We start from the raw sequence: 24,057 nt of genomic DNA on the forward strand, positions 1-24,057 counted from the left end.
CTTACCATTAATTAAGAAATTATGGGATCAACTGCTATCAATATTCTGGCCATTCATTCATCTTATGAACCTAAATCATCAACCAAAAATATATTAACCTATTGGCTTACTATTTATACCTATAAAAACAATATTCTAATTACTGTAAATTATGTGATTTTTTCTAAATTCCTTAATATTTTTGTTATATAATTCATCTCAATTTGTATATGAGTTAATAATATAAAACTTTGGAAACTAATGCTGCTAGTTGACAAAACAGTATTAATTTATTAACATATGATGAAGTAAATGATAGAAAGCAAGCTATATACCAATTAACTGCCAATAATAATACAAGTAAACGTCTTACTTCTATTTCAATGCACTATGTATCAGTTGAGAACTTGTTTTTCACAAGAGATAGGTCAATAGCTAATATTAAACTTAACATTAACTAAATGTTAGTTAAGCCAATGGGTTAAATATCCAATAATTCCTCTGTTTATGGCAAAAATCATGCAATTATTTATATTAGCAAATAATGATCAGATGCAAGATTCTATTTAAAAAATACTCAAAAATAGAATAGCATTATTTAAATATCAATAAATTGAAAATAGCTATTTTACAAATAAACATTTCATAGTTAAAACTGAAAACAAATTTTCAATTTATATCAATGAAAACATAAATGCCCACAAATTTTACTTTCCTAAGTTCATTTGAAAATAAAATTTTTCGCATTTTAATTATACTCTGAAATTGTTATTCAAAATATTTTAACATATAAATAAATAAATGCTCAAATATTTTATTAAAAAATCATCATTGCAGGAATTTGTACTCAGTATTTAACTCATTACAATTATTAAAAATAACTGATATATTTTTTTTTCCAAGTAAAAAATCATTATAGTTCTCATTTAAAATGAAATTATTGATTATATCTAAAAAAATAATAGTTGGCAAATTATAAATCTATAGATTTAATAACTTTCTGATTACATTTGTTAATTTTTCAAAATTATTTTAATTATTCATAAAACAAACATCGATAAGATACTGCTAATTTGTCTTAGTGATGTCTTATTTTGTAACAAAAATAATTCAATATTTCATATGGATATGAATATTTCAAATAAATAAACTAACAACAGATCTGCTTTATTTAGAGAATTTGCACTTCATCAGACTATATATGCTCAAAACTAAGCACATTCAGAGCTATGCTCTATCTTCAGGGCTCAATACACTTTAAAAACAGCCTTTGTAATTTAACTTAGTACTAGTTCTAGTATCAAATGACAAAAATCAAAACGGAACATTCAAATAAACAAATTAAAAAAAAAAAAACAAATACAGCTCCAAAAGCACTTGGTTACGAACATGCACAGCATAATGATGTGAAACTTCTTTGAATAAAGCAGTTCTGTTATTAGTTTGAATATTTAGGAGTAAGAGTAGAATAAATTAAATTTAAAAAATTAGTTTTTATTCTTTTTAAAAATTATTTGAAAGATAATTTATATGAATAATTTAATGATCGCATAATAATTGTTGCTTTATTTAAATTAAATTAATTCAATACATAAAAGCTTTCAGCTCGTATTAATATGATTACTTTAAATTGGTATGTACAATTATTCAAGTTCAATTTTCAACAAATATACAAGTTTAACTGTGAATTCATTTACTTTCTTGTTAATAAATTTAATAAATTCTTCATACATAACTGTTTTAATTTCAAAAAAATTTTTATTTCAATTTTAATTAATTTTGTTATGATTCTTAATCATTCTAAAATGATTTTAAAAAAATTTCTTCTTTCTTTTTTTTCTAACAAACCATTTAATTACTTGCAATTTCACCAATTTCAAATATTTTGACACAACTTACTTTCAATAAAAGTAATTAAATTTTTTTAACAACAATTAAATTTACAAAAAGTGAAACATTAACAATTATTCTGAATTGTATATATACTTTAAAAAATGTATGTAATTTATTTTCATTATTTAATTTAAAAATAAATGCTATAATCATTGACTTACATGAATCCAGATGGTACAAGATATTATCGATTACAATTTCTTTTTATGAAAATTCAAGATTCCGTTTTTATCTCTTCACTTACAAGAAAAAAATTAAGCATATTGTTTAATTTTAAAATTTTACTATTTTAATTTCTCTTATAATAATTAATTATAAATTAGAAAATATCAAATATTTTAATACACAGTTTTTTTGTATTCTGTCATTTACAATATTTTTCACACATTAATTTTAGAATTTAATTATTTTTCAGAATTTAAATAAGTAATAATTTTAAAATATAGTAATCGTCACTTGCTCTTAAAAATAATTTATATATTTCTGTTTATATTCAGATTTTTAAAATCTATATTTTGAAATAAATAATTTTCAGTTTGATTCATTATTCTTTAATTGGTTTAATTACTTTTCTTTTATAAAGTGTGTGATTAGTCACAGATTATTAAAAAATAGGTTTAATTAATAAATCTGTTAAAAATCATTGATCACTTATTTACCTTCAATTTTTAGAAGTCTAAATTATGACTGTGGAAAACTCCAGTAACTTAGCCTTCATTATAGTCTGCAGCATTACAACTAAGAGAATATAAATTCATCATTACAATGAAAAAGAAAGGAAATTAAAATAAAAAATTGTAATAAAATTATACTAACTACTGTCTGTAAATATCAAGTAATTTCAATGTTTAATCAACTGTAGTTTTCATCAAAGATTAGTAGATAATCAAATAAATGAAAATCTTGTATGTAATTTATACAGCAAATCTTCAACCTTAGCAAATTATAATAAAACCAATAACAAATGAATTTAATCTTCCAGTTTTTTTAAAGTTTGAAATTATAAAACTAGAAATCAAACTTTATTACTAAATGTGTCTGTCTTTACAATTACCTTAAAAGATTTCAGCACATTTACTGACAAAGAAAAGAAATTTTCACACAATTACAGAAAAATACAATGAAGCCCAAGACTTCAATATGACATAATTACCAAATACAGTTCTTTAATTTTAGAAAAATTTTAGAGTAACAAAGTTTAGTTGTCAATTCAATTACACTAAACTTCCATTAACTTGGACTTTGTGTAACTTAGACAAATTTTTTCAAAAAATTGTACAATAATTTAGAATTTCTTGACAATAGAAAATTACACTTAAAGAGTATTTTTGATATCCAGAAGTCTTTGTAATATTGTGCATTATATCACTGTAGTTGGTAAGTTACTAAAGACTATATATTGATGTATAGTGCAGTGTCATAAAATTTTTTGAACTCAATTTCCTGTAATAATACTATTGGCAGCATAACCTACTAAAGTTATGTAAAATTTCTATATAGAACTGGTTATAATAAATTACTGTACTGTATATCTACTTCTGTTGTCAGAGAAAACAAGCTGCTAACTCAGACTTTGTAAACTCGAACAACCTTCACCTCCTATTAGTCTGAGCTAGCAGGGGTTTGCTATATTTAGAAACTTAAATATTTCTAAATATTTAAATTATTAAATTTCAAATAATTGATGTAAATGTTATAATCAATCCTATTCTTTGTAAAATTAATGTATTATCTTTTTTAAATTTTCTAGCTACTTTTAATTTCATATCAGACTATTATGATAAATCTAAAAATTTCAGATAACATAATAAAAGTAAAATTTGAGCTATTTTAAAATACATACCAAATAAATTTTGATATGTAAGATTTTTATACAATATTCCAATGTTACTTTACTAGAAAATAAAAGTGCAATAATCATAATGCAATCATTAAATTATTAATTTCAGAAAAAGGAAATTATTTTCTTGTCACAAAGTAAAATAAAATTAAAGTTCATATTTTTCATTAAATTCAAACACATAAATTTATTAGTCTTTTAACATTAGAATTAAATATTAATTTAATTATAAATATTTTTAAAAATCTATTTAATGTATTCACAATGATTTTTAATTAGCTTATAGTGTTAGACAATTTTTGGTTATTTTTTCTGTACATTAAATATTAAGTATTTATTGAAGCAGAGCATTAGCAAAGCTTCTTCTATGAGGCTTACAGAATTGTGTTCGTTCTCAAAATCCGCTTGATAAATTTTGATTAAACTTTGCCATTTTCCACTAATTGCAATGCAGAATTCAAAATGCAATAAAAAATTGCAGTCTGTGACTTCATGTTTGAGATATAAGGTCATTTCACAAACGCGCACAACGAAGCAATATAGCATGAATCGCTAGCGTGTGTTGTATGGGCTTATAGAATCAAGTTTATTCTCAAAATTTAATGGCTCAATTTTGATAAAACTTTGCCATTTTCCATTAATTGAGACAAGGAATCCAGAAATGTAATGTGGATCCATTTAAATGTAAAAAATTCAGCAACAAATCGCTTAACTTTCCCAGCAACATTTAAAATTCTGGTGGCACCATCTGTTATGATATTTCATTTTAAAAAGCTGCTTACATTTTAAATTATTCTAAAACGGCAAAAAGTTTAATTTTGAGAGCAGGGATGGGTTTTATAAAAAAATTGTAAATGCTAATAACAAATAAAATCGTCATAAATCTAACCCTACTCAAGATATGACACACAACCATGCTATCTTGCTACCCTGTCGCCCTTAAAGCACCAAAATTTAATAGCACAAATCTTTCTAATACACAAACCTTTCTGCAAAATTTCAGAAATTTTCGAAAGAACAGGAGATATTAGGCTTCAAACAGGGTAAACAAAATCATGCTACACACATTAACATTCATAAATACAGAAAAAGATACTGTGTGTTTTTGCATTTCTTGAAATTTCAACGTCCCTCAAGTCCAAATGAAAAAATCTTGGTGGGGTCATTTTTTGACCAATTGCCATACTTTCCCTCTGTTGTCTATAACAGAACCAGGAAAGTAAAAATAGGAATCCATGACTTTGTTTCCAATATACAAAGGTATTATAGTGACAACATCCATGCTCTCTGATGTGACAAGTGCACCTAACGAAATTTAGGCCTAGGGGTCAAAAATAAAAACATTATTGTGCACCCAATGAAAAATAGGCATGAAAAGCAAACAAAACACAAGAACAAAGCAATCACCATAGATCGCTTTGTTCTTGGATCGTGTCTCCGTACCCGGCCAGTGCAAGGATTGTGCTTCCAGTGGCCTTTAGGCATGAGGATAGCCTTCTTTATGGCAGCATATGCAAAATTCACCTATCTGCATCTTTCAGGAACTGTAGTACAAGGATCACATCTGTGCCTAACAGGTGCAGGGATCATTTCTTTTCTTCCGGCTCTGATTCAATTCTATTGCAATACAACAAAGTTGCATGATGTCCTAGTTAATTCATTATGCTTTTACTATGAGTAATATCTGTAATGCTTGTTTCAAGGAGATATAATACTAAAATTGATTTATCTTATCATCACTTTAGTTGTTGAAAAATAAGCAAAGTTGTCAATATCAAAAGATTAAAAATATTACATTAATGCAGAGTATATTTACAATCTAAATTAATTAACTAAAACTTTTCAAATAAGATGCAAAGTCACATAACATTATTCAGAATTTCAAACAAATTTTAATTTAAAAGAATCATCATATTCTATATCAACCTCATTATAGTAAATCCTCAGAACAACAAAAATTATTTAGTTACTTAAATTCTGTTAACTTAAAATTTTAAACCTTAAGACTAATTTTTAAAAAAATCCTAATTAATGTAATTCCATCAATAGTAACGTTAAAGAACATCTCAGAAAATGATTCAACACTGAACTAAATATATGATAAGAAAACTATATTATATGATTCTTAAGATAATTTAAAACTACAGTAAAGCCCTTTAAGAGACTTAAAAATCTGTATTAACCAAAGTTGTTAATTAACATAAAAATACCCATCTTCTCGAAACTGAAAATCTACTTACTAAGCAATCAGATGCCACATCCACATTTTAAAAAATTTTGTTATTTGATTTTTATGCTCCTCCTTAGAATAGTTTGTAATCGGACAATGATTGCTAAGAGCTGTCAAAAACATTCTCATTAAATTTGTTTCTTACACTGGATTTTTTATTATTATTTTTTTTTGTATTGGTTATACTTAGATTTATCCAATATTAGTTTTATATACTGCAAAACTACTTTGTATTAACACAAACTGCATAAACCAATAATGTAATAATGGAGTTTGACTATTTCATGAATCATATAAAACTCAGCATAGAAATAAAGTTAATTAATTTATATAAAATGTTACATTTATACCTAGATAATTTTTAATAAACAAATAAAGATAAATATATACATACACACATATACCTTTTAGTAATGTTTTAAACTATTAATCCAAACTCATAATTTAAAATAACTACTTAAATATAATAGCAAGTCATATAACATTCCACAAATAATATGTAAAAGAAAATTAAAATTTTTATGTATTTATGAATATTAAATTTTAATTTTCTGTGTAATTCCAGCTGTTTGTGGTTATATAAATTGATCATGATGATAAGCTAACTTTTATGTTTTAAGTGTCTTGAAATTTCTTTTACCCACATTTTGTTTATTTTTACCATCTCTCTCAAAGAGAGAAACAAAAAATTCATGATGTTGAAATCTAAAACCTAATTATACTAAAACCTAATTTCTACAAAAATCATCGTATATGAAATTCATTTTGTATGATAAAATGTTATTGTAATATTGACCAGTTAATTTTTGCTAACTGCAAACAATCTGTATAAAAAGTAAAAAGTCTAAATTACACTAGAGAATAATAATCAACTTACTTTATGACAAGTGAAATTTCCATCCATTGATTATTTCATTTGTATTAATTAAAATTTTAAATAATTAATTTTAAGCTTCTCTTTAGAAAGAGAGAATTTAATATAATTTTTTTTTTAACTCAGTTAAAATAATAGATATAAAAATTAATAATTTCAATGAATAATGAAAATAATTTCAATGTACAGTACAAATGAATGCAATCAGAAAGTTTTCTTTGACATAGATGAAAAAAAATTTGAAAACACATTAAGAACATGTTAGAAATGTTTTCCTTAACCTATCAAATAATTTAAAAAACTTACACAAAGTTAAAAACTTAAATATTAAATAATAGCAAAATTAATTTTACTATTATTTAAAATTTTTTCTATCTTTTTGTCTTATTCTAATTAAAATTATCATTAGAATAAGTAAAATAAATTTTAATTTAATAAAATTTAAAATCACTATTTAATATTACAAAAATCCTAACATGCACTAAAAGTTATATACATATTAAATTCTAAAAAATTATTGTCTGTCACCAGCAAAATACACACATTACATACCTGATAAATGTCTTCTTGTTATTAGCAGATGTCACTCACCAAACGTCAGCTCAGACACGGAGCCATACTGTAGTTGACTCTTGGATAGCAATATTTATAAAGACGTGTTAATATGGGAGAGGAATGAACCATCAAATAAATGGTTTCTTGCCTTAATTTCTATTTTTTTTTTTTTGTTTCCCCCTCAAAAATGTTAATAAAAATCTTATGCCTGAGATCACCATGGTATATGGAAACCGTAATATATAAATATATACACAGCAAGAAAGTGTTGGTATGAAGTAAATTATATACATATTATAGCCAAAGAAAATTATTATTTTGTATAATTGTATCTAATTCTAAATTATAATATATTAAAATCTATATAATTAAAATATACCTACAGAGACTGACTTACCCTTTCTTTTTCCTCTTCAGAATTCTCAATTTCAGGTTCTAATTCTTTTTTATTTAAAGCAAGAAAGAAAGAAATGAAAATTATTTTCATTATTATTAAAACTAAAAACAAACTGATAAATTTAAAAATAGAATCTTTCTTGATTACATAACAGTATTAATAAACTAAATGATAAAACATGATATACAATTTTTAAATTGTATTAAAAAGTTTAAAAATAGTAGCAGTAAAATTACATAGATAAACAGTTCTAAAGACTTTTGCTTTTTAATAACAAAAACATCAATGTATATTAGCTACATGCTATGATAAATCTATTCCAAGGCAAAGGTTCTATCTCCAAACAAATTCAAAATCAAGTTGTGCACTTCATAGCCTTTATTGATACCACCCAATATCTAGCATGAAATATGTTCTGTAATTATTGCAAAACATTTTCCATGTGTTTGCATGTGATGTACAATTTATTATTCTATTGTTAGAAGTAAAATATATAATTTGTTAAAATTCTTAAATATTTCAGTTTAGTAGATAAAACTTATCAAATTCCAAATTCAGAAAAGTTTATAAAACCAAATAAAGAACGTACTTGTCCTTTATTTATAAAATTAAATCATTGTAATGGCAGAAAAACAACTTTCATTTCTGATTCAGTTTTTATTTCAGCAATAACGTTCAAACATCAAACAAATATTCAAATACAACTGCTATCATTTATAAGTACAGTAAATGAATAGCTTCATTCACAGAAATATTTTTATTTTATTGATACAAGAGAATCTGCTTATCATGTAATTGGCCTTGCCACACCAAGGAATTTACACATAGAGGACTTATACTGAACAGCACAAAAGACTACATCAGACAAGCGACATTAAACTTAAATTTTCTTTTGATTAAAATGAAAGATTAGGAAATGGATGTTGGATTATGAATAAATTTAATTCAAGAAAAACTTGTTTTGTGGGATAAAAGTTTAAAAGAATGTAAATCTTGAAATTTAACAGTAAATTAGTGGAACTGAATTTCTCGTTTAGAATTTTTGTCCAAGGTAAAGGATAGCAATATTTTCTGGATGTGGGCTGCAAGTGAATTTCACAGGCTGTTGATAGACTGCATATATTTTTTGCAGACTAAGCCTGTCCAATACCAACATACTCCATAAGCCCAGTACACTACATATCCTAATAGTATGAAAACTAGTAATACATAATTTATTCTCATCTTTTTACCAGTCAAATTTAGTTTGAATGGTCTTTGTCACTACGAGTAATACCGGCTTAATTAGGGTAGCATAATGAGGGAAAAATGGGAAAATAAAATTGCATTACAAAAGTCCCAGGATCACATATTAGGAACTCAAGGGCTCCAAGTTTCTCATGAGTGAAGTATCGTACAAACACTTAATAATTGGTCAAATATCGATGCAGTTTTCTCTGGTCCATCATGAATCACTGTTCATCCAAATACAAAAAACAAACTAATTGAAAATATCATGTGTGTGGTCACATTGAGTAGACACACACCTGGCTACTGTGCTTAAATATGGCACTGCGACTAGTCATGATCAGTTTTAAACCAGATTGTGTGAAAGGGGTCTTATCATTTATTTATTATAAAAATTAGCATATGTATTATGTAATTTGTAGAAATATTTAAGTTAAAGCACACTTATAAAACTTTGCTTATTATAATCAGAATTCAATTAAAGTTATCATTATCTTTTGAGTTTATAGGCATTTATAAGTTGTCTTTTTGCAATATCAGCCTCAACACATGTGCAATCATCAGTCTTAATCAGCACTTTAAATGTTAAATAATAATAGTTTTAATTTGCTTACACTTTTTTAGTTGTTAGCATTTTTTACTTCAATTTCACACTAGTTGTTAAAGATAATACTACAAAAACAGCAGGCAAGCAACACTGAATGAATTACTATTAATTATTAATAATTATAATTAATAAATCTTTGAGTTAATCATTTTTAAAAGTTGTTTTAACACATATGTTTTGCCACATATAATTTCTGCATTCCAAGGGACATCATAAGATTACAGTAGAGTATGATATGCAAATTTCAATTATTTAAAGAAACCATGATTTTTGAAACAATGACAAAGTAAAAACAGCCAAAATCTCACAACAATGTCTTATAGACTTTCTTAAAATTTTAATTTCTAAAGCTTATTAAAATTTTTCACATTTATATATTATCAGAACAACAAGACTTCAAAATATAGTATTCCTCTTTTCAGTGTTGCGCTAACTGAATAAAATCACACTAATCAACTATTTAAATAACAGATAAATATTCGTTAAAACAACATTCTAAGTTCAAGTTATGCCAAGTTATTTGTGGTGTCTGTCTATTTAAATATCAACTCTTCCATTGAACTAATTGATTAGTTTTAATGGGCATTTATATTAAAGTAAAAAGTAATCGAATAAATTTCAATTAGTTTGCAAGAAATGATAGCAAGTATTCACTTTTTTTTCCTTCTGACTAATTAAATAAATTAGCTATGTATTCATTTAAGTCAAATTAGTATTTTTACTTGTTAAATAAAAAATGAATGAAGGTATTCATCTTTTTAATCAATTAAACAGGCAATTCTATTTTTTTTTAAATTCAGATGCTCTCAAGTTTGTTAATCTATTAACAAGCTTTTCAATGCTGTTTTGCTATATTGTCATTGCTCATGCAAACTAACTGTATGTATGTTTGTAGAATTCCATCGGATAGCATTTATGTAAAAAAATTTGAAGACAAAGTTTGTCCAAAAAAGGAACCACCATTTATTTACTTTTAGTGTTCTCGAATACAAACCTTTGATGATCAACCTTTCTTTGTAGGCTACTTGGCTGTCAAAATTAAAATGTCTTTTAAAAACACAGAAAAAATATCCATTTAAAAATTAGAACTGGTGATATTACAGACATCTTCCTTCCTTCCATTCTTACTATCTGGGGATGTTAGAGCTTTATATCTACTGGAAAATAGGCACCAGTAAATGTAGCTTTTTAGCTGCCCCATCTTTCCAAAAGTTTCAATTGTAGAATTTTGTTGGATGGCAATTATGTAAAAATAAATTTGAAGACAAAGTCTGTCCAAAAAAACCACCATGTCAAAAGTTTGTAATCCAGAACACTAAAAGTGAATAAATGATGGTTCCTTTTTGGACAGATTTTGTCTTCAAATTTATAATAGCTACTTATCAATAAAAGCAAAACAGAAACCAAATCTGACTGAGAAGCATAAAAAACTGTCTGCAGTGGGCAAAAGCCTACCAGAATTGGGATTTGATGCATTGGAAACAAGTTATGTTCACCAACAAGTCATATATTTGCATGAGATATAGAGATAACAATGGTAGCAAAGTTTGGAGAAAACCCAATGAGAAGTTTCTATCAAAATGCCTTCTTTCAAAACAAAATTTCCAAATGGAGTTGGGATGCCATAACTTCAGCAGGACCTGTAAATTTGGAAATTGTCAACACTACAGTGAATGTAGAGGTTTACTTGGAAATTTTAGACAATTTTGTGCTAAAAACAGCAGAGGTACACTTAGGTAACTCTGACTTTATCAAGATGACAATGTGTCTTCCCACCATGCTAATACAGTATGCCAATGGTTCCTAAACAGCCCAGATTTAAATCCAATAGAGAATTTGTAAAATGTTTTGAAGAAACTGGATTCACTGTCCAAATTGAAGAGTGCTAACCAGCTGGGCAGAAATACCTGCAGACTATGTGAAAAGTTAGTCGCTTCAATACCCAGATGTATTAAAGCAGTAATAAAGGTCAAAGGCAGTCCCATACAGTATTAATTTACTTTATTCCATACTTATGTCTCTGCAATTACTATACTCCAAATATTTTTTGTCTAATGTTGCTCAAGTATTGAATGTGCTGTTTCTTAAATTTTTTATATAATTGCTTTCATCTCTTTTTGTTGTTACTTGCACAAGACTGCAAATAAATTTAATTAAAAAGAATTAATTATTTAATGTCTGTTTTTTTGAAGCTTTAAGTTGAATTGAATGACATATTGCAATATTCCATACTTTTGACCAGGGGTTGTATTAATCAGAATTGGATAGACAAATAAAATTTAGGGACTCAATTAGGATTGTACATACTTGAAACCTTGTTTATCGTTTTATAATTTACAATTAGTCAACAAATATTTATAACAAACTACTTTGTTATAAATATTTGTTATAACACTATATCTGAAATAGAAGGGTGTGACAATTCTATTCTAAGCCACACTTAGGATAGTGAAAAAATTTAAATAAAAAAACTGTATATATTTTTTTCTTCATAACATTATTACAATCATAACATTTTTTGATAAAGTCATTAGTTATAGAAACTAATATTTTTATAAAAAGCAATTTTCATCAATTCTTCAAAATCAAGCTGAAAATGAAATTACAAATTTATTCAATGACATATTTTTCATAATATATATATATATATATATACAAGGTGTGCACCAAAAGTTTCTGGCCTAACTATATTTTAGACATGAAAGGAATAAATAATGATATCAGATAGCAGCATCTGTATGTGGACTAATAAAACAGTTTTCATGCCAATTTGCATATGTTGCTTAGAAACATTCATTTTAGACTTGTTACATTAATTTGCTTCATGTTTGCCTCTTTCAGGGCAATGCACTTTGTGCACACAGCTTCCATTACCAAAGCTGCTGTAAAGGAGGGTGGATTTGGGGAGCTCTACAGCCCAGACCTGGCTCCTAGAATAATCACCTGTTTTCAAAACTCAAAAAAAAAAAATCTTCAAAAAAGTGAAGAAGCATTGCAAGAGGCAGTTTATGAGCATTTTGCATACAAAACTACAAACTATTTTTCAAGGGTATTGAAATGCTAATTCCAAGATGTAATAAGTGCATTGGAACTGCAAGGAACTATATTAAAAATGACATCATTGTTTCATATCTAAAACATTGGCTTTTGGTGACTACCATGTACTAAAGTATACAAAATACCAATTATTATTCTGTAATGAAAAATTTAATAATTTTAAAAATTATAATGATTTATGCTTCTTGTCCCGTATTATAAATGTTGTAGAAAAATGTTTATGAGAACGTTACTTTATTTAAAAACTTGTTATATCAAGGAGGAGAGCGCACAAAAACTAGAGGATGACAATTGATTTTTAGACATTTATTGTAACACAAATCTGATTTGTGATACAATAAGTATCTGCAAAATGAATTATTTTGTTAATCTTTAGTCCCTAGTGGTTAAGGGATTTTTATTTTTAGTTCATTTTGGTCTATGAGTACTAAGAAGTCTTCTTTCCCATATCCATTGTGAGTGATGTTGCTCTGGGTCAGGATAAAACATTTATTATTAATCAATTAAAGATTTGGCTTCCTAAAGTAAGCATTCTTAATAAATATTTACTGTATTACAGATTGAATGTATCACTGCTACCTTATTTATTATAATAAATATAATAATAATGATAAAACTTATAAATCAAAAAAATTCCTTAGTTGTATATGTTATATATATTAAGAAATATAAAAACTATTAAACTTTTTAAAATTCTTCACAACTGCACAGTTTTAGTAGTTAAATTGTATTCATTTTTAAAACTAACTATATTATATTTCAACATAATCCTAATCACTTAAATTTACAAAAATGCAATTAAAACATTACTACTCACTTTTAGGTGAATTTTCCATTGAATTATTTATGACTCTCCACTAGTCTGAAAGAAAATATAAAATTTTTAATTTATAAGTTTATAATGTATAATGTTTATCATTTTTTATAATACATATATTTATTTATAAAATTAAATTTATTAATAACAATTATCTATGATAACTGGAGAAAGAAAATTTGACAGCTCTCTTTAAAAATAAAATGATTCTATTATACAAAGATGTTATCATAACATTTTATTTACATTAATCTATAAATAAACAACAACTAACCTGTTATATATAAAGACCAACAACTGCCGAATTATCGGGCTAGCAAATGGCCATTTGCTAGCCCGATAATTCGGCAGTTGTTGGTCTTTATTAATCTATAAATTCTAAAAGATGATTTAAAGCAATATTTTATAATATATAATGAGATAAGTATAGATTTCAATAAATAATAAATTCTATATCTTCTCTGTTTCTATAGAAAAAAAAAAAAAGTAAATCTGTTTTGGATGTTGAAACAGCCAAAGTTTTTTTTGTCTTCAATAGTAATTGTCTTTCCTCTTTCAATGTCACTAGCACAGTCTGTATAATTGTTTTATTCTAAAGTTACAGTTGTTTTTAAAGGATTCTGACTAACTGACTCAGCTAATGCTTTAATAAAATTATACATTGACAAAAATTTATTTCATAAAATTATTGTCACTATTTCTTTACTGAGTTTCTTTTTATTTTATGTTAGTTGAATATTTTTAAATATTATTTTATGAACTGCTTAAGGCTTACAAACTAGATGCCCATAATATAGTGACTTACTGCACTTAATTCAACAAATCAATAAATAATGAATGTTTTTGGCCACATTTATTAGTTACCTTCAAGTTTGAATGAAAATCAAAATTAACAATTGCACAATATAATATTACATGTATAAATCTGATTTAACATACATTCAAATTTAAAATTAAATGATTTTAAGAACTGTTTAACACATGAACTAAATGAAAGAGAAAAAATAAAATACAATGAGATCATTTAAAATTTGGTATTCTCAGCACAGCAAGTGTTTTCTGGGTCATATGCAAGTGATTCATTCTGTCTGTTCTCTAGTATCATGAGGCTCCTCATACCAATCCACCCTCTTAATAGTTTGTTTCAATTTTGCATCCAGATCCCAGGGTGACAATTTATCATTCCTATGGCCAGCCAACTTCCAACTACTGGGATTTTGGATTAACAGTGAGGATAGTATTGGCTCACTTCACAGCAAGCTCATTGACTGTTATGAATCTCTTAACCTACTAACGATCGTATGTTCAAGTCTATTCTTCTTTCAGTTGGTAAATTTGTTGAGAAAGACACCTATTGACATTAAGTAACAAATTGGACAGTCAGAATCATGTTTTGGTCTCATTATGAAGTGACAGTAAAATAAAAACAGAGATTGGCACTAAAAGTTAGTAGATAGCACTGAGGTTAATATTGACAAAACTAATTTATCAAAAAAATAATGCAAAACATCTTTTAATTAATGTGTAATTAGCAAACAAAGCAGGAATTCACAGTAGTAACGAGCAACAAATTGTTCAAAAGGCTAAGAATAAATAAATTGCTAGATGGTGCACAAGTACCCAATGTTTGTTGCTTGTCTTCCTTGCTTAATATTGACAGACTTAATATTGTACAGTACAGTACCTTTGCCACTCCACCATACTTGAGTCATTGAACCTTTCTCAAATCTCCCTTCAGCAACATCATTTACAACACAAGAGCTTTAATTTGATACCTGAACCCCATATTTTTAGCTCCAGTAGTCTACTCAAACTAAGTTAGAAAACTGAAGCCCTCTATCAATTAATATATATATATATATATAACTGGATACCCATTATCCAATGAAGTTACCTGACTACTAGTAGCTTCCGTGAATTAGATAGGCATTCTGCTTTACAATGATTGAAATTATTCTCTTATGCTGTTTGTATCTCTCAGACTAACTTGTAAGTGCAAACTTGTCAATTTTGTAGTGAACCTGTTGGATGCAATGTGAAACTAAATTTATACAATTACTGTAGTTTTAATCATCAATTCAATGTCATACTACATCATATCCTTTGATAAAAAGTAGGCAGCTCCTTCAATGACACTTGGATCCAATGATATGAATTTTTCATGTGGAGCCATAAGGTGCTCATGCACATTGAAATATTTATGCCTCGTGTTTCAGTCATGCATTCTCTAAACTGAAATTTCAAGCTGAGACTTTTTTGACTGATTATCATATATATAAAATCATAATTATTTCATTAAATTTACAATAAAATTACATCAAGATTACATTACAATAAATATATTTTAATTGGAAATTGCATTTTTCTCTTCCCTCAGTATATAAGTTCATAAGAACATCCAAAATGGACAAAAGTATAATATAAATATATATCATTTATTAATTAATTCTTTGCTAATAAAATTCTCACAAGAGGTGAGAGCACAAAGCCATATGCAATACATTACACCAAAAACAATCCTGTCAATGGAAAACTTTTTATTAAAAAGCTGAACAATTTGAACATAGGATTCAAATCAAGAGTAGATAGATGGATAAAGTTGATAGATATGGAACAGTTTTCAATAAAATACAAAGTGAATATGCAGAAGTGCAACAAGAAGAGGATTACAGTGATTGAAAATTTTACCAGAAATTGTACAGAATAGCTTAATGTTTTCAACACAAGATAAACATGTTTATTTTTTTAAATGTCTGCTAGACAAAACAATAATGTTTAAAGGTTATTTGTGTCATGGAAACAAAAAGTAAAGAACATGACTTTTTTTATTGAGATTGAACATGACAGGTAATGAAAAACTTCCATTGCTATTAATTGGAAAATTTTTAAAGCTTCAATGTTTCCAGAATGCCAAGATGATACCTATGCTGTACAATATGTAGCAAATAAGAAAACATGATGTCAGCACTTTTCTAACTGTTTGAAAAAATAGACACCCAAATAATTACCAAAAACAGAAAAGTATGATATGTAAGTATTTGTATTGTAGAAATCTTTTCACGTGATATTTAAATAATGTTGTGTCCTTTATTACAATTTGTATATTTTTTAACAGCACTAAAGAGGGGTTGGAAACTTACACCAACCCAAAATGCATTTGTAGTTCAAATTTAAAAAAAATAAAACCATAATTCTGTGACTAAAAAGCTGTGAGATCATCTATCAAGAAAAATTTTTTGGATTAAAAGGACGTTATACATAGAAATTGTATAAACAGCAACCATACTATATTAAGAAAAGTTCTTCTTTTTATTGACAACTGCAAAGCACATTTGATGATTTCCACTCTGAAAGTGATAACACTTCAATTTTTATCACTAACTTCAACTTAGATTGTGACCTTTACACATCAAGAAAGCCTTCAAAACTTTAAATTACAATACAAAAATCTTTTCACATAAAGGATGTTTTATATTATTGAAGATGAATCATATGAGTTTGAAATGAACCTACTAGGTTCAATGCAAATAATTATTATAATAAAGCTTGGAATGAAATTTCACAAAGCACCATTACAAATTGTTAACAAAAACAGGGGTTGGTCAACAATTTGTTGACACTTCAAGTAAATTAGGGTTTTCACCAAAATTTGTTAACTATATCAAAGATGACTGGGCTGATTTCATCACAGCAATGAGTGATGAAAAAGTGTAACAGGAAGTTTATCATCAATATTAACAATGACCTAACTGATGCAGATACTTGAAGACAATATCATTGTTGAAATAAAGAAACAAATGACGAGAAAAAAATAAATCTTGTCATGGACAAATATTCTACTCGTGTTACAGGTACAGGAGCCAGAAAAGTTCAAGCTTTTAAGGAGCCTTTCTAAGAATTACGTCTCTTGTAAAACAAGATATTCTGAAAGAATCAACCACCTCAAAACACTGTTGAGCAAAATGTAATAAATCATCAATAACAAATTCATGTAACATTTTTTTTTATTTACAAAAAGTGTCAATGTTTTGCTATTTTACATATACAGGGTGGGCCAACGAAAACGAAATGGCAGAGTGTTCGTGTTCATCCAAGCAAATTGCTCGGACAGGTCAATTTTATTCTCTTTGCAATAAAGTTTTTGCGATTCTGAATACAACAGACAACAAAAAATTTTAAAAACTCATTTATTTTGTATTAACTAAACAAACATTTATTTTGAAAAAAATGTTTGTTTAGTTAATATTCAGATTCACAAAAACTTTATTGTATAAGATGTCCCCTTGAGAATAAAATCGACCTGTCCAAGCGATTTGCTTGGACGAACACGAACACTCTGCCGTTTTGTTTTCGTTGGCCCACCCTGTATACTAACAGATAAGCCTGGCATTGCTCAGGCAAAAAGTAACGTTAGTGAAGATTAAAATTATTACATTATAGCCAATCTTACCTGTTTTCACAGAATGCAAGACTTAGGTCCCCATTTCCAGTCTAATTAGAGAATTTTTAGATGGGTCTAAAAATACGTTCAATTTCCCACAAAAACTGCATCTAAATTTCATACTGCCTATAAATTTCATATAACGCTTTCTCTTTACACTTCCATTGTTAAAGAATACACTTCTTTCATTCCCACATGGTACTCAACTAAAATGCAGTTAAAAACAAAAAACTGCATCTAAAATAGTATAGCAGAAGCTGAGTTCTTCAGGGTAAGCCTTAATCCTCTCCCTCTTCCCCGTGGGGGAAATTTCAAAAAATCCCTTCTTAGTGTATGTTCTCATGACATACTCTAACTGTGTATCAAATTTCAACTTTCAACTCCTAACTGTTTGGGCTCAGCACTTATTATTATCATCAACCCATCTCAATTATATATATAGATACACACACACACACACATATCTGTAACAAATAACATTTAAGTTTAACTACATTGTTTTTACTGTGATATTTACAATCTCATTAAGATGGTGGTTTTTGTAACTCAAAAGTTTTTTCTCTCTTCCACTTTTAGTGTGTTACTATATTTTGATAATGTTAAAAATTCCTATATGGAATCTATTATTCTTTTTGAGCTGCAATTTGAAAAAATTGTAGACCTATAAATTCCCGTTGTTGTCCATCTGTCAGTCTGTCCTTCCTTAATCTCAATACCAAAGTTAGTTAGATGAAAGCCAAGACTAGATATGGAAATATTAGGGACACAAGACCCTGATCAACTTTATATGAACTTCTGATGCAAACCAAAAGTCACATTATTTCAATTCAAACATTTTCCAATGAAAGAAGTTAGATAGATGACAGGTACTGTTGCTAACAGGAAAAGTATGATGTACAGGGACAAGACACCAATACTTTGAGGTGGAGAGCATATATTTTAAATGAAATAAATTTAAAATATGATTAAGAATTGCAGTCCAGCATTGTGATGATGTCACAATAAATAATTAATAATTTAAACATCACTTACAAAAAAGAATACAAACAAACTATTCCAACTGAAAAATTGAAAAAGCATCTTAAAAACAGCTTTAAAAAGTCTGAAATTTTAGGTTTCAGGGTTTCAACCTGAAGATGATCTATGGAGTAGATTGAAAACGTTCGTTTTTTAATAAACTCCCTCAGCAACGAATAAGGTGTTGGTTTTTTGGTTATTTTGTATGTAATTAACTGTTTCAGAAGATTGAAGACAGGGCATCGTGTTTTTGTAAGTTGGTTATGAATGACAACATTCACTATTTGGAAGTAAATATAATAGATGTCCTGTTTGAAGGGTCTAGAGATTGTAAAAATGTCTGTTAACTAGTGGTGTCTGCTAGTCAGGTGGGCCCATTAATAGAGGTGTCACTGTATTATTTTGAAAAAATTTTATTCTGTATCTTCCAGAAGAAAGTCTTTCATTCATATATAACAAGTCTCCCAAAGTGGTCAATTTAAATGGTTCTTAAAAATTGTTAGTCCAATGAGTTGTGTGTACAATGGTTCAGGTTGTTGTAAATTTTTACACAGTAAGTAGAATTTTTTCTATGAAAATGATATATGGATTAATACTGGCTTAAAAGATTTATTTTTTTATTACTAACTGTATTAGCAAAAATAATTTTAAAAAAATCAATAAAAGGTCAAGGAAATGTCAAGGAATCCTTAAAAGGATCAGCAATCAAAACAGTTTGGAGTTAAGATTTATAAAAAAATATAATGCTATTGAAACATATTTGACTCCATTTTACCATATACTAAAAAAAAATCCCTACAAATAATTGAATACCTGAGAGAAGTGTTTTCTTAGCAAATAAAAATGATTGAATGTTGTGTGTCAGTTGCACCATTCTACTGGAAGCAATTCTTGACAGAATTAGAATAATACTGTCATGCATAAGACAAAACATGAATGGCTGATATTTATATATGAAAATACAGTAGAGCGTCGAAAATTGGAACGTCGGTAATTGAAATGGCCGGAAACTGGAACGATTTTCAGTCGGACTGTGTCGTGCTGAATCGAACGTTTTTGATACTAAATTTACTTCTAAAGTATAATTTTCATGTTTTTTATATTCTTCAATATATTTATTTTGTTTGTACAAAATAAAGAAATAATTTTTAACGATACGATAGCCTCGATTATTATTATAAAAATTTTCGTTAGGCTTAAAATCGACGAAAATTCAACACGAAGCGACACGCAACGGAGAAAAATTCAACAGGAAGCGATACGCAACAAAGAAAAATTTGAACATCGGACAGGTTAATATATTTTTTCGTACATAATAGGAAATTGGAATAAATCACTACTTGGAACGACCCCAGTCCCCAATTGGTTCCAGTTATCGACGCTCTACTGTACATCACAAATTCAGTTATTGTTTTTTGTTTTTTAAATTGATATACTCCAACCAAAATTATTAACAAATTTGTTTGTATATATTTATATTTTATGGTGTAAAGAAATTCAATACTATGTAGTCTTCAATCTATTACATTCAACTACTATATAACGCAGGGGGGCCAACCTACAGCTCGAGATCAAAACAGTCAGATGATCTTGTGAGCATGCCATGGACATGTCTACCACCAAGATATATCTTGGAGTTTGAAATTAATTTTGACTTTCATAATTTTTACAGATAATACAAGTCAGGGTCATTTTCCATCATACACTTACACTGGCTGACTCCCATTATGAGTCAAACTCGCCTGTAAAAGGTATAAAGCCAGTTAAGTCACCTGTGATATCTCAGATTAATAAATCAATCATTCAAATTACAAAATATCAACAACAGGTAATACTGAATATTTTACCTTAATCTATTCTTATGCAATTCACAAAAAATGTACTTACATAAGAAACTGTTCAGTTTTTCTCATTTTAATAGCATTTCTGCCAACGTAAGCCGGGCCGTTACATAAAAGAATCAACAAATTAGCATCGCCGCAGACTCAGAAATATAAAATAAACTCGCACTTAAAACGATAGTCTTTTAGACCGAGAAATATCTTCCACATACATATTTAAACAAAATTCTGTTTATAAATCATTAACATTATTCAACATTGACTTAATATGATTTTTTGCAGCAATACATTATTGATTTTCAGTTACATTATCGATCTTATAATTATAACCGTAATACACGCAAATTTACCTTTAAAAATATTCTTATTTAAACACAATTCTAATTAAAAATTCCCATTTAGTTCACACACACACACACACACACACATATATACAGTATATACTTGTGTCTGTGTTCCTAATTAATATAAAAGTTGTAAATGAGTTAAAAATCAATGAAAATATATTTAAATACCTCAATTTTTTATATAAATTTTAGAAATATTTATCTTTGTTCATTGTATGCACGAATCTTCAGTTGTCTGATTTCGTAATTCTCATTTATTAACAAAGATCGCATGAAGGTTTATTATTATCTAAATTAAAAATAATAATTATATCGAAGTATTAGTTAAGAAATGACGATTTATCTTATAACAAACCAAGGGACCAAACGATTGTTAGGCTTATTTGCCTACGACTTTAAGAAATTCGGACGTATTTTCGTTACTTAATATCTACGGTTTATAGTTACTGGCTAATAAAACAACTTACAAAATTACTCGAAAATCACGTTATTAACGTTATAATCGTTACTTACACGAAATTATATAGAAAAAGCAAGTTTTAAAGACAAGATGGCTTTCTTCCCGTCCTTCTTGTAACAATAACGAACAGCGTCCTCTCTCGATAAACCGCTCAGATTATCGATTAATTATAAAAATGAAACAAAATTAAAGCACTTATTAATTTTAATAACTAATAAATGTTTTAATATGTAAAAAAATTAAATTAATGTATAAATTTTAGAAGTTGCTTAATTTCAAATCTTATATACTATATATGCTTTCGACAATTTTTTAAACTCTAGCGGTGCACGAAGAGATCCGTATTTTGGGTGTTTGGCCAGACTAACAATGGGGAGTCTGGTGATAAGAGACCGGACTCAGATACTGTATTAAATTCTTCTATTGTATAGCCTATTATGCCTATATATAAGTTTAATCCATGTGACCACGACTATATAGAAAATTATGAAATTCTTTCTACCAGGTATTTTCAGTGAGCAAGTTATAGAGTATATAGCAGGGAGTGTTATAAGGAATGTATCCAAAAAATTAAGTGTGCAGAATGTTTGGATGTGTTGTTAACAGTAAATTAAATATGAGAAAAAAAAGATATAATAAAATCTAAAGATATAAATGATTCTTTGTACAAATCCCCGATGATTTGAAGTATTTATGTAAAACAGCATAGAAAGTTTTTAGAAGTAATATGTATATGATGGACCAAACCATCCAAAATATTGTCTTTAAATTGCCAGCTAAGGTTTTTTTCTATGTTAACTGCTTGTTTGTTCACTGAGTTTGATCACTCGTTCACTGCAACAGAATCTAGTAAAGAGTCTCATTATGTCAAATTAATTAAACATATTTTAAGTATTACTTTACATGCAAGTTGCATCATGCGGTTAGAAATAAATCTCTAGAAATAAGAGGCAGTCAAGTGTGGCGGGTATTTACATAATACTTTTCAGGAGACATTGATTTTCACTTTTTAATGTTGTACGTACAGTACAGTACATATTAGTATTGAATGTCTTATACGTGATGTACTGTACCTATTTTTATAAAATAAATATTATTTATGTTAAGTTAATAATAAAATAACATCTGAATGTCTAATTTATTACATTTGAATGCTAACTGCTAACTTTATTACATTTGAATGAAAACTGGTATTCTTTCTTTTATTGAAATGCTCTGTTTTCTATCACGTTCAGAGACCCTGCAACCTTGTTTTGACTAAAAGAAACATGGCAAACAGAGTTTCAAGTTGCTTCGGTCTGGTGGCGCTTCCGCTTTTCTATGTTTACTCTACCTCGTTATCTTGCCCAACGTGCAGATAAGACAAGACAAAACTCTACCTCGTTGGCTGTATAGTAGAAGAAAACCAGGTATTCCATTTTTGGGTCAGAAAACGCACTGATTCGCAAATCAGCACTTTTTCTGACGTCACGTACGAACAACCGTTCATGGTCAGTTCGTGTATTCGGTTTTACACATAACATTTGTAAGAATAACCGAGTTTTGCATTTTGGTAATGATTATTTGCGCGGTATTTAGTTGTTCTAAACAATCAAATCGAAATAAAGGAAAACAATTGCATTTTCATCGTTTTCCTCGAGACAAAAAAGTATGTGCACAGTGGGTTTTTGCCTGCCAACGTATGAACAAAATTAATCTTAAGCATGGGAATATCGTTAGCTTGTCTGATCACCGTGCTAGGAGATCTGTTAAACACACGATAGGTTTAGTGGAGCACGCAGTGTGACTCTTTATATTGTCTGGAAGTAGACTGTGGGCTGATATCGGAGGCTAAATCTTGCGAAGTGTCACATATAGAGGTATGGTTTCTTTGACTTTTCTTTGATATTATTGCACCATTTTAGGAAGTGCCTACATAGATAATAAAACTAATTCAACTACTAATTTAATTAGTTTCAATCAAGACAGCATAAGATAAGGATGCTTTATTTTAAACCATTTTGAGTTACGAAAAATTGTGATTGCATAATTATCCGAAGCTATTATTAGACTGGAGTTTCACCGATTTTATGTAATTTTACTTTAATGTCATATAAAACTAACTGCTCGTACAGGTTTGTTTAAAACCTGCACTATTCAAAAAGTCCCAAAATGGCGGCTCCAAAAGTAAAATAACGTTCGTGTCTTGTCCTATTTATATGGACCTTGGCCGTATATGCCGACATTTCGTGTAACTTTCTTGACTGAAAAAAAGAAGAATTTTTAAGGTGAAATTAAAAATATATAAAAATCTATATCTTGACAACGAATGGACGGAACTCGATGAAATTTGATACGTAAGTCGTGAAAAAATAGCAGATGACAATGATAGTCATATTTTGTCCGGATGACGTGTATATCTTTAGTTTTTTAATAAAATGTGAATTCAGATAGACAGAAAATTTCATATACTCGTATATGTAATTTTTGTAATTT

The 24,057-nt window shown here is 27.7% G+C and overlaps 1 protein-coding gene across 17 annotated transcripts in view; it reads right to left on the reverse strand.

The window, feature by feature from the left end:
* Nucleotides 1-21,710, reverse strand: part of LOC136981000 (arginine/serine-rich coiled-coil protein 2-like) — a 58,478-nt gene extending 36,768 nt beyond the window's left edge. For 3 of the 17 annotated variants that reach the window (XM_067277231.1, XM_067277227.1, XM_067277230.1), the window contains exons 1-4: nucleotides 21,636-21,661; nucleotides 13,477-13,521; nucleotides 7,769-7,812; nucleotides 7,369-7,447 (exon numbers count right to left, since the gene is read on the reverse strand). Coding sequence is in view for 5 of the 17 variants with exons in the window: in XM_067277221.1 (XP_067133322.1) it covers nucleotides 7,769-7,812; nucleotides 13,477-13,495 (63 nt within the window). In the remaining 12 variants the exon portion in view is untranslated. Of the gene's footprint in view, nucleotides 1-5; nucleotides 573-2,033; nucleotides 2,091-7,368; nucleotides 7,728-7,768; nucleotides 7,813-13,476; nucleotides 13,522-21,635 lie in introns of those variants that run through there. The other 14 variants (XM_067277229.1, XM_067277228.1, XM_067277240.1 and 11 more) reach the window with 12 other exon arrangements.
* Nucleotides 21,711-24,057: the final 2,347 nt, after the last annotated feature.

The sequence above is a fragment of the Centruroides vittatus genome, unplaced genomic scaffold (genome assembly GCF_030686945.1).
Source record: "Centruroides vittatus isolate TY-2023 unplaced genomic scaffold, ASM3068694v2 contig_738, whole genome shotgun sequence".
Taxonomy (NCBI): Eukaryota; Metazoa; Arthropoda; class Arachnida; order Scorpiones; family Buthidae; genus Centruroides; species Centruroides vittatus.